At 40.2% G+C, this 12050-nt stretch overlaps 1 protein-coding gene across 1 annotated transcript; it reads right to left on the reverse strand.

Moving 5' to 3' along the window:
* Positions 1-3880: 3880 nt before the first annotated feature.
* LOC103135654 (neuronal acetylcholine receptor subunit alpha-9-II) lies at positions 3881-12024 on the reverse strand. The gene is made up of 6 exons (XM_007548491.2): positions 10210-12024; positions 9763-9908; positions 6923-7077; positions 6565-6745; positions 6093-6444; positions 3881-6019 (listed from the first exon to the last, which is right to left on the reverse strand). The coding sequence occupies exons 1-6, from the start codon at positions 10256-10258 to the stop codon at positions 5232-5234; spliced, it is 1671 nt and encodes a 556-aa protein (XP_007548553.2). The 5' UTR covers positions 10259-12024; the 3' UTR covers positions 3881-5231.
* Positions 12025-12050: the final 26 nt, after the last annotated feature.

Below are 12050 nucleotides of genomic sequence, written 5' to 3' on the forward strand. Positions count from 1 at the left end.
CAGTGGATGAATATCAAGTGTGAAAGAAAACCTTCATGCCTATGAGGGTGTTCCTGCTACCTGACCTCTCTATCCACTGACATCACATCAAATCGATTTTCTCTCCTCCTGCAGTGGCAGTTGGCTCACTTCCCTCCCCTTATCAACATGATGATTACACACCCCTGTGACTTCAGTCACCCAAACCCCACCCTAGTGCCAGTAAAGAGATTATGGGCAAAATTGATTTGTAGCTTCACACATTTCCCCCTGGTCAGTCAAGCATTTTTTTTTTGTCCCTTCCACATGCCCTTCATCAATCTATCCACATTCAATTCAGCCTGTCAAATAACTGCAGCAAAGCAATTAATTATCATTTGAAATGGTGATTCATTCTGTTAGGGATCAAATAGGTTTAACTTGCAAACTGGGGCGTCTAACTAAATCGATAGAAGAAGTCATTGGAGCATTGTTAGTAACCCTCATATCCAGAACACACAAAATGCACAAAATGGAGATCATTTTTATGCAAATGTAGGTCAAGGATTTTTGTCAAAAATCAAACACATTGCAGACTAAGTGCTTCCAAATGCAGAGATCCGAGGGAGACAGATCCAAAGACCCTCCCGCCCCCGAGCGCCGGTCCCCTGGAGCGCCACAGGGACAACAACAGGACATGGAGAACAGAGCTGAGCATCTACAGACTTAAGCTGCATGAAAATATTACCTTAGCCCATGCACATACATTTGCTGAAAAATTAGACAGTAACTGTAAATTTGATCATTTCTGGCAGGCTGGGTGCTGGCTGACTTGAGGCTTACTGCAGTGTGCCCTGCAGGTGAGCTGTTAGATAATAGATAAGACTCAAAAGATGCTCTGTTTGCATCACTGTCTGCTTTTTCACATGCTGAATTTTATGTCCATGGGATTTTTAGAAAAGACAGACAGCATTTTCTATTTTTATATATATATAAACTCCAGACTTTAGCAGTAGTTTCAAAGGGTTTTGTTTCTTAATGATGTTTCATTTTGCATGGCTTCAGTTATCATAAGTTGTAGCACACCGGCTGAGCTGTGTCCTGTCTTTCTCTGCTATCAAACAGCAGACAGCTCTCACAGAGCCTTAACGTTTTGATTTTAAATGATTCAATCGCTCTTCTGTTTCTATTATATGTTTTAGCCATAAGATGCAGAATGCATGACATGAACGTAAACTCTTTTCTCTTGGTAGACTGGCTAAAAGCAAGTACATGATATATATTCCAAAGACAAAGTAGCACAAATTTCTGCAGTCTGGCTGGTATGACATGTATGAATATTTAGAAAGGATTAAGGAAATACTTACAATCTGAATATTATGACCAGTACTTTTTTAAATGAATAATATATGTTTTTATCTGGGAACTACAGATATATGTTTGACAAATACATCAGCTCTGTTCAGTCATTATTTTTGTACTATTCAAATTTTCCATAAAAGTGAATTTTAAGTTTTCATCAGCTGTAAGTTGACTTAAAAAAATGATAGAAATATAGACACAGAATACCTCCATCTATGTTATCTACATAATATATAGGGAAGCCCAACACTGTTTTTACCCCTGGATGATTTAGAATAAAAAAAAATATTTTCATTTCACTAAAAAGCTCGATATGAGACAGACATGTGAATGTGTGTGTGTGTGAATGGGTGAATGTACAATCACATGTGTCTCATATGTCAGAGAGAATTTATGCAACCAATTAACCAAACTGGGAGAAGAGGCTGGAGTACCCAGAGAGAATCCACACACCCCAGGAGTACATACAAACTTGTGCAGGAAGATTCCAGGAGTTTTTTGTTTTGTTGTCACAAAATAAGTGAAAACAAGAATGATGTTTTGTTTGTATGTTTTGTCAAAAACAATATATGTACGCATTCTTCTTGCTATCTCATCGCATTTCTCCTTTATTTATAGGACTCAGCATCTAAAGGATATAATCCTTACCAGAATTAGTCGAATCTCTCCTCAAGCAGAAAAAAACAGACACACCACATTTTTATAGTGAAAGTGTATGATACTTTTAGTAACATATTTACTCATTATAACAAATGTAAGAAGTAATCAAATTAATTAAAGAAGTAGAGCTCCTGGAAATTATTTTCATCACAAATTGTATGCTTTGGCGTTTTAAGGTAAAATATCATCCCAGTGATGCTACTTTGCAGTATAAACCTAAATATAAAGACACGATAAAGCTGTGAAAATTCATCCCACCAGTCTTTTCCTCAGTGACCCAGCTGCTTTGCTTGTTCAGATTACATAGCTTACACTCCGGCTCAGCATAGTAATCACTTTGTGGGACGGGATGAATCAAACAAACAGCTTCTTCTCATTTCTGTATGCAGACTACTGCAGGGAGAGACCCTCACTGGAAATACTCAGCAGCACAATAAAACAGCAGACTGCCTGCTCCCAAAGCATGTTCTACACGTGAACTCAGTTTTCATTTGTAGCCTTTAGAGTTTTCATGAAAGTTTTGAGTGGATGTGACGTGATTTGCCCTCGTTTAAACACTTTGGGGAGCGGGGAACAGACAATTGCCATTTTTATTTTTGCCTCTCAATAATAACATGGCATGACTGGGTCAATTTAGAAGATAAAACCACATTGGGAACTATTTGAAAATCTGATGCTCCCATGGTGCCATGTCAAGCTTCTTGCAGTAAACCTGAGGGCAAGAGAGTAATGCCTGAAAAATGAGCGCCCTCTACTGTAAGGTTTGGCTATTGTGGGGAAATCTCAAATGAGCAAATAATCTCAACTCACACTAAAAACAGACTGACTGAAAACAGCTAAAATAGTCCCTGTTGTGAGGAATAAATGTGACTCAAGATCAGATTGTAAATTCCTCAGAGAAACTGTTAAAAATGTAAATAGCCGAAGTTAAGACTTTATGGCCCCCAGTTAGCATTTAAATTGTTGAAGTTTATGAAAATATAATTCGAAAAAATCCTGGACAAATCTACTTGTACGGTTGCCAGCAGAAAGCCTCTTTTAAAAAAGAGAAGTTGACATCATGGCGTATGGTTGCAAAGTTATAAACCACAAGAAGTCTGGAGCAATGCTCTTTGGGCCACTGAAGCCAAGGAAAGCACATTTAAAACATGCAGAAAACATGGTTTACGAAGAAAAACGAAGGAGAATACAAAATAAAAAAATAGCTCTGTTAAGCTTTGGTCTGGTGCCTCAAAACTTTTAAAACCTCCTGCGTTCTTTCTCAAGCTATTTCAACATCCCATCATTCCTTCTGCCCTCAAGCCCTTTATTTTTATCCTTGTCCTGCCTTGGATTCATGTGTGCATACACAGACAAACACAAAAACGCCGACACATTTAAAGGACTTGCAAAGTTTAAGGTGGGTGGGGGGGGAGGGTTTAAAGAGGGGGTGTAAGAGTGTACACTTTGTGTTGCATAATTGATGCTCCCTATTGCCTTACGTCCTCACTGCTGTGCTGGCAGAGCAGCAAACAAAGCTTGCTCATTAACTATTCACTGGATGATTTGAACAGAAAAATGATTCTGTGGATCCGCAGCACCTCGTAGCCCTGAGGCATCTGATTTCAGAGTTGTTAATAAGACATGTGCTGTCTCCGCTGGTCATATTTTAACTTGACAGCAGATCCACCCACGTGTGTTCAGTCAGTGATCAGACGATGACGAACATTCAAATCAAAACTATGAGTGTGTCGGCATGCTACACGTGTGGACTCGATTGCTTGGGAAAATAAATTATCAATAAGACTAGAGGAATATATGAATATATTGCTTTCATAAACAGGCCATATTGTGAAGCTGGAGAAGAATAGCAAAGAATTTAACAAGTTTAATACGCACTAAACAGAGGTTGTACAAAGTCTTTTTTTTTTTTTTCTCCAAATCTGGATATGCATTGACAATGAAAGACGGTTTAAAAAATACATTTGTACCAACATGGATAGACTGAAACTGAGAATGACTAGAAATTGCTTAGAAGATTGAAAGATGATTAATGTCTCAAAATGTGTGGCTTCTTCCTTCAGCATCACTATTGCGACACTCAGATCTAATCTATGACCGAAATTTATGTTTTCACCCACCTGCCAGCATCACTATCACACTCTCTGCATTAAAATTATAATTAAAGAAAATCCTCCCATAATCTCAGAAAACAGGGCTTTGATGTTTCGAGATAATGAGAAAATGAAGGAATGCTCCTAACATAACAAGCTGAAAAACCTTACCTCAAATTAATAAGATGTTGAAAGTTTATTTGCAACAAAGAGGTTCAGATCACAGTATTCTGATATGGATATAATTATATAGTTGCAACAGCAAAATGAACTGAACATTTTATTTGGGATCCCCTGATGAGTTTCCTTTGTATTTCAACCTTTTATTTCTATTAATTTTGATTTTTCTTTTACTTACAGCTGAACACAAACTTAAAATTTTGTCACCCAGAAAATTTTAATGTTACAATTTTTTTTGATGCAGAAATATCATGTTATAGGCATCACAGTCATACATAGGAAAACAGATGTTCAGAGCTTGCATCAAGTACGTTAATGGAAAGTTGAGTGGAAGGAAAAATATGGCAGAAAAGCCGAACGCATCGGTGATGATAATACCATTGACAGGCTAGTGAAACCATCCTGAATAAAAACGTCTGGACGGTTAACAAGTCGTGGTTGTGGCCAGAGACTCAAGAGCCAAGAATAAAACCTGAGTTACAACTAGGTCACACCTCCTGTGTAAGCCACTCTTAAACCAGACCCGTTACAAGAAGTTACCTGGGCAGAAATGAACCAAAAGCCTTATTTCAAGACAGAAAGATTAAAAAAAAAAGAAAAAAAAAAAGATGCCAAACCTAAACACTGTGAGAAAAAAAATAACAGATCAAATCACATAAAACGTGTAATGATCAGAGATATCTGACAATTTGAGTCTTGAATTGCAAAATGGAAATTTTAGAAACCTTCTGTAAGGCTAAAATGCCATTTCGTTGTTAATTCAACATTTTTCTTGTTGACGTATAGCACACATTGCTTGTTAATGACAGAGAACAAATTTTCTCTGCCATTTTCTATCTTTTTCATTAATATTCCACCCCTACGAATCAACTCTCACACATTTATAACAGCAAATGTTGACCATGATACGATCTTATCGTCAGTTTGCATCAGACCACAGAGCGTTGATTGGGTCTGATTTCCAGCCACACCGGCTGGTCATTTCGCCTTGCCAATTACGAGAATGCTCATAAGGAAAACCATGACGAAGAAAATCCACATGAAGAACCTGTCCATCACCTTAGCAATCTTCTTCCACTCTGCCCCCTTGGCACATGTGGCCTTCTGCTCTCGGAAACAATTAGCAATGTACTCCACGTTGCGGACCAGCTTGGTGTCCACGTTAGGAAACCCGCTGCCAAAGCTGCAAAACACACAGGGGCCAAAGGTCACGGTGGGACCCTGAGGTGGAGGCTTTTTGTCTTCAGGACAGCATGGAAAGTTTTGGTCCTCCAGGTGACCTGGAGGCTTCTGGTCTTCCATGCAGCAGTCGCTCGTTGTGATTTTACCGTTGGAGCCTTCATATCTTCCAGGTGCGGATCTGGAGAGATGGCTGCTCTCTTCTCTCATAATGTGGTGCTGCACTTTCACTCTGTGCTGCTGGTGCTGCTTGGAGGGCTGGGGCCGCGGGTACCTGTGGTGGTGCTGCTGGTCCTCCTGGCTGCCGGGGCCCAGGGGGTTTCCATTCGCGTGAATGTGAGAGTTGACCTGCGGGTGGCAAAAGTCATCCTGGAGGTAGTGAGAAGATGATGACGAAGAAGAGCCAGAAGCGCAGTTCTCGCCCACTTCGTAGACAAAGAAAATCTTGGACATGTAGTCGATGATGAGCACTTTGGCCCAGTGTGGGACTGGCTTGGCCTCTACGCCACAGAAATGAATGTTCATGATGAAAATGGTGAGCGCTGTGGAGGCCGTGACCATGGTCATGGTGGCAATGTAGTACTTCCCTGTGGAACAAGTGCAAACATGAACAGAATGATACTTTATTCAGTTCACACAACAATAAAAATACACTCTCACCTATGAGAGGCACACTTTCTGATGGTGGCATGCTCTCGGCCACCATGAGCTGGAACACGGTGAGAGCCAGGAGAACCGTCACCCCGAGGGAAACCTTCTCCCCAGAGTCTGCGGGCAAGTAGAATCCCAGAGGAGCCAAGAAGGAGATCAGGAAGCACGGCAGGAGGAGGTTGAAGATGTAGAAGGAGGAGCGGCGCTGCAGGAGCACAGTGTAGGTGATGTCTGGGTACGGGTCAGAGCAGCAGCCGTACATTATCACGTTCTTCGTGGCCGGCATCCCGTGGCATTCCCACTCCACATTTTCCACAAAATCAGAGAGGTCACCACTATCCATGCCCATAATGATATCCACCTGGAAGTGGAGAGATGGATGACAAAGCAGAAATGGCGCACTGAAATTTGAGAAGACAGATACCTACAAATGTGTCACTACAGAAAATAAGTCCCGCACGAAACCCCCGTCTTTCTTCACCTGGTTGCCATTGTACGTCCAAGAACCGAAGGTGAGATTGCATTCCTGGCTGTCAAATGGAAAGTAAGAGACGTCCACAACACAGGAGCTCTTAGTGATGGCAGGAGCATCCCAAGTTATCTCTCCGTTGTAGCGCAGCCTGACGTTGGTGTCCATTGGACCCGAGAAATCATCATCAGCTCTGAAGGTAGAAAAGAAAAGTTGACTCCCAACAAAATAACTAAAAATGGACGACGCAATCAACGTGTAATTTTGGTGATATTTCATCCAAACAGGCCACCAAGAACATTTTCACAGTTTCTCTCAGATGGATATCTGGCGTGAACATGTCTTGGCGCTGGACGACGTACTGGCGTACTTGTTATAGAGGACGAGGTCGGGCCGCCACACCAGACTGCTGGGTATGTGGATGACGTCCAGACCGTCGTAGTCTTCTGTGTTCCATCTCAGGTAGGCGTCGTGCCACGTCTGCCTAATCCACAGGTAGGCAATCAGCACCTGGTTCCTCTCGTCCTTCACACACACACGCATAAAAAGGCACAAAGATGAGAAAAGCTATTTAAAAACACTCACAGTGAAAAAGCATGGGGAGAGCAAAATATTTAAAGCTAGATCTAATATCTGTAATAAGTTATATCTAATCTCGGTGGACAGAATCTTCCATTCCGTCCACTTCACATGGAAGTGGACATTACAGAACATTAGTGAAAAAACTGTGTCATTACGACCAAGGAACACAATAGACAGATCAGAAATAAAGCTGTGGAGAAGTATAAAGCAACCTTAGGCTATAAAACAATACCACAAATTTTGAACATCTCAAAAAGAACTGTTCAATCCATTATTCAAAAGTGGAAAGTGTGTCTTATAATTGCAAACCAACCGAGTCAAGCTTGTCCCCCTAAACTGACAGGCCAGGCCATGGAGACAATTAATGAGAGGATCAGCAGAGAGGAGCATGGTGACTCTGGAGGAGCTGCAGTGATGCACAGATCAGGTGGGTAAATCTTTTTGGAAGACTACTGTCTGTCTATTGTGTGTTTTTTTGTTAAATACTGTATTTTTAAACCTGATAAATACCAACTGTGTAAGAATTATTATAAAGTAATAATAATAAAGATCTGTTCATTTTGATTTGAAGATGAAGCTAAACGTCTCTAAAAGACTTTAGACTGGGGTGAAGTTTCACCTTCCAGCAGGACAGCGACCCTGAACAGCCAGAGTGGCTTAGATAAGCAGACCCATGTGTTGGAATGGCCCAGTCAAAGTCCACAGCTAAATCCATCTGAGAATGTATGGAGAGACTCAAAAAAAATCTATGCTCATATTCTCGTCATCCAATCCGACTCCTGGTGTGCAAAGCTGATAGAGACAAACTTTAAAACTGTTCTAGCTGTAAATTGCAATAAAGGGGATTTTATTTGCAGTGTTGACTCAGGAGTGGAGCATCAGAGTTAGAAAGACTGAATACAAATTAAATCCATATCTTGCAGATTTTTTACTTATAAGAAGCAATGAAAGCTAAGCAAATTTTTGCTTCCACTTCCACAAATTCAAGGGCATTAATACTTTATAGTCTGGGGGCTGTCAGGGCAGGACTTGGATTACATTCCCTGCAGCAGCCTGCTGTAGATCCTGATATGCTTTCTGTAATCTATGTTGATTCATAATCAAGAACAGAAGTGCCCTAAACATCCTGCAAAAGTTGCAACAAAAGACACGAGCCCTTCATTTCTTTCTTTGACGCTCAACAACACAGCTTGGCAAGAGACACTGAAACGTTCAAGACAACAGAAGTCCAGGGTCGTCTATCAATATCAGGTGAAAGAGGGCCCATAAGCAAAGAACAAAGAGCCGCATCGAGTAACAAAACACCCTCAGAGTTTTGCACAGCTCTCTTTCATGTGTACTCTGATATAACAAGCCAGCAGCAACACACAGCTTGGTAGATAGATTACATTAAGGTGGTGCGCGGTCTCTCTAAACGCATTCACAATTCAGCTGGTGACTCACCGAGGGGTGGGTGACACGTCACTGAACCTGAACGGGAATCTGAACCAGTTGTGTACAAGCAGGCCATACAGGGAGGTTTTAACAGGTACAGGGTCTGCCTCTGGTTTATTACCACCAGTGGTTAAAGCTCCGAGGGATCTGCTGCATCAATGCAGTGACGATAATTCAGGGAAAACTCGCCCTCTGGAACATTCAGCACAAGCAATCCGTTTTATTTTCATGTGATTCATCTCAGCTCGTTGTGTTTTCTCTGCTTTTAACAAATTAATTTCATCAGAACTATTATGTTTTACAGCAATGTGACTAAGCGAGTAGCATTGTTATTTTTGTCATGCTACTGAAAAACATTGTGCCCAGAATCATCACATTTTGAATGCAAAACTATGATTGAAGATGGATCATTTGGGATTTTTAAACGCTTTACTTGCTTCAGAGTGGAAATGTTTAATGTGTGGAACGCTTTAATGTGTGCAGAGGTGGGCAGAGCAGCGAAAGCACTGTACTCACGTAAGAGTAGCATAACTTCAAAATATTTTTACTCAAGCGAAAGTAAAAGTAGCCATCCAAGAAATTAATCAAGTAAGACTAAAAAGCATTGGGTGAAAAAGGGCGAGTAACTGATCACAACATCAACCATTTAACATTTAAAAACTACATAATAATCAGATGGACCAAAACATAAAGTTATATTTCAAGGACAAAAATAAAAATAACAAAATTACAAAATCAAGTTAAAAAAAAAAAAAATCCAAATAAATTTTGTTTTATTTGGAATAAAGTAAAACTTATGAAACTTTGTTAGAAACTGGACATGTGTCCTGAATTTTTGGCCTGAATAAGCTTGTTCTTCATTCAGTGAAGTTACTCACAGTGGGAAAACTATCCAGAAATGTGTACTTCGTAATAAAATTTCAAGTAAAAGCAAAAAGTGCAGCACAGGGCACAGCGGCAGCACGGGGACGAAGCCCGCAACTCACGAACGGAGGCCTCAATCCTCGACTTGGCCGTCCCACTGCAGCACAATAAAAATACCCCTAAAAGTACATTGTTTTTTTTGTTTGTTTGTTTTTCCAAAAAGTAACTCAAGTAAATGTGAGTTAATGCAATTAGTTATTACCCAACTCTGAATATGTGGCATTTTAGTGCACAGTACCTTATGAGACCGGCTCGTAACCCAGTACCCACCATGTCTTTGATCTGAGAGAGGGTGATCTGTAAGGTAACGTTGAGCGCTCTGTCCGTGTCCTCCACAGGCCGCAGGGCGCTGGAGTAATTATCCATCAGGTCGTTCAGGAGCTTCTGGGCATATTGGCCCTGAGCGCAGTAAACCACTGAAGGGGCAAAATAAGACGAGGTTCTGGTTTAGATGAGACGATTACAAATTGTCGTTTTTCCAAGCTGTAGATCATGGGTTATCATTTCATAACACTGGAAAATGTTTTCTTTATTGTTGCCAACTTCTATACTCAAATTGCATTTTTAAACAACATATCATTCAAACAAATGGCATAAATGCCATGTGCGCCTATTAAACTATACCTATTTGATTATAAAAACTACAAAAAAAACAACATAAAAATAAAATAAGAAAAGCCAAATGTGTAGGAGAAAAACACAATGTTCCCAACTCACCTTCAGGGAGCAGCACTATCAAACAGATCACCTGGATCGTCCTGAACATCTCTAGATATCTCCCAGATCAAAGCTAAGGTAACTTAAAGAAGAAATCCAACAGCTTCCTTCCCCTGAAACGCTTACATGATGCCCGTTCAACCCCAGTTGAACTCAGTTGTAGATAGCGGGGCACCGTTTCATCTGGCCGTCCCTGCAGCTCTCACTGCTTGGCGGGGGAGGCAGCATGTCTGGCTGACGGGGACACGGAAACAAACTCTGGCTATCACATAGCAGCAGCAGCAGAGCGAGGGAAACAGGATGCCCACGAATCATCGCCTCACTACACATACAGAATTTTTTTTTTTTCTCCTTTCAACTATGCCGTACATCCAGGAGGGCCAGCGCTCTGCGCATGCAACATTATAAAACCCTTTAAGGAAAAAAAGGGGCGAGAAATGTGAGATACGTTACTTTTAAAGTGATCTCATTTGGTATAATTGTTTTCCAGGGGCTTCATCATGAGGCTATTCAATTTAGACCTCAAATTTATCGGAAAAACTGTTTTAAGAGACGTTTGCAGCAGCAATTCTGAGGCCATCGTAAAGGTCATATATGGCTGAAACTGACATATGTCAGGGATCACTGCCCTGTTGGAACACCCAGTCTTCAAGTTTTACCAGCGTAGATGTTGATTTGAGTAGACAAAGACTTTAGAGGTAGTGTTTCTTCTTTACAATTCCATCTGCCCAGGATGAATGTATATATACTTCAGCCTGTAAGTTTAATTTGGATCCTGTAGTCAGTGGAAAGAACCCACAATAAATTAAAAAATATAGTAAAAAAAAAAAAAATCTAAGAAAATCATTCTCGCCTAAAAAAGAAAAAAAAACTAAATTCAATGCAGCCATGATCAGTGTATATAAAATTCTACATAGATTTATTTTATGGACAGGATGAATTCAAAAGTTGGATTACAGTAACTTCAAATTTTACAGCATAGCAATATTGAGCCTCAGAGCTCAATTTTGTGAACTCAAATATGCAACAGAAGAAACAGCCTGGGGGTGGATGAATTTTGCAGAGCAGTAAAATTCAATCCAAACATCTCATCACTTTATAGAGTGGTATTTGGTGCAAGCAAGGTGAAAAAGGTTCATTTAACTGGCAGGATTTGTGGATGGATTCAGAGGCACAAGTTGGTATTAAACAAGTCATCTGTTGTACCTTCCGTTTCCAACAAAAGAAAGGCAAAAACCTGAAAACTGGACATAGCTCACAAGCATCCTTCTCAAAGTTCTTAAAAAGGATACTGTGCATGAGCTGAATGCAAAAGCAGCTTTATGACTCCACACAATTTAGGATATGCTTAGCCGCTGAATGTGTTTTTTTTTTTTTTTTTTAAATTGAAGGGTTTGCACCATTTTTACTGCAAAGTAAACCCCTGCAAGTTGAATCCCTGAGTTACTGTAGTGTGTCAGCCTTGATTTTTATTCAAATGCATGCAGAAGCAATTAAATGTATAAACCAAGGTTGCCGTGAGCATAAATAAATCATCTGTTTATCAACAGTTATGGTTAACCTTTTAAGGAAATGCATAAGTGTATGAAATAGGTTTTCATATACTTTAAATGTCTTCACATTAAAAAGATGTTGACGTTCACCTTCTAGAATGAATGCAGTCAAAATTCCAAATCTAAATTCAAAAAATTTTGCAGCAAGACTTGAAAATTTTACAGATGTGCCTGAGTTTGAGCCATTTTGCAAAGGGTGCAAAACAATCGATTAATATCCCAAAATACTTTCGTCTGTAGTTGCAGCAAATAGTCATTCTACACACTAATGACTCAGGAGGCTGAATA

Source organism: Poecilia formosa, unplaced genomic scaffold (assembly GCF_000485575.1).
Source record: "Poecilia formosa unplaced genomic scaffold, Poecilia_formosa-5.1.2 Scaffold26, whole genome shotgun sequence".
Taxonomy (NCBI): domain Eukaryota; kingdom Metazoa; phylum Chordata; class Actinopteri; order Cyprinodontiformes; family Poeciliidae; genus Poecilia; species Poecilia formosa.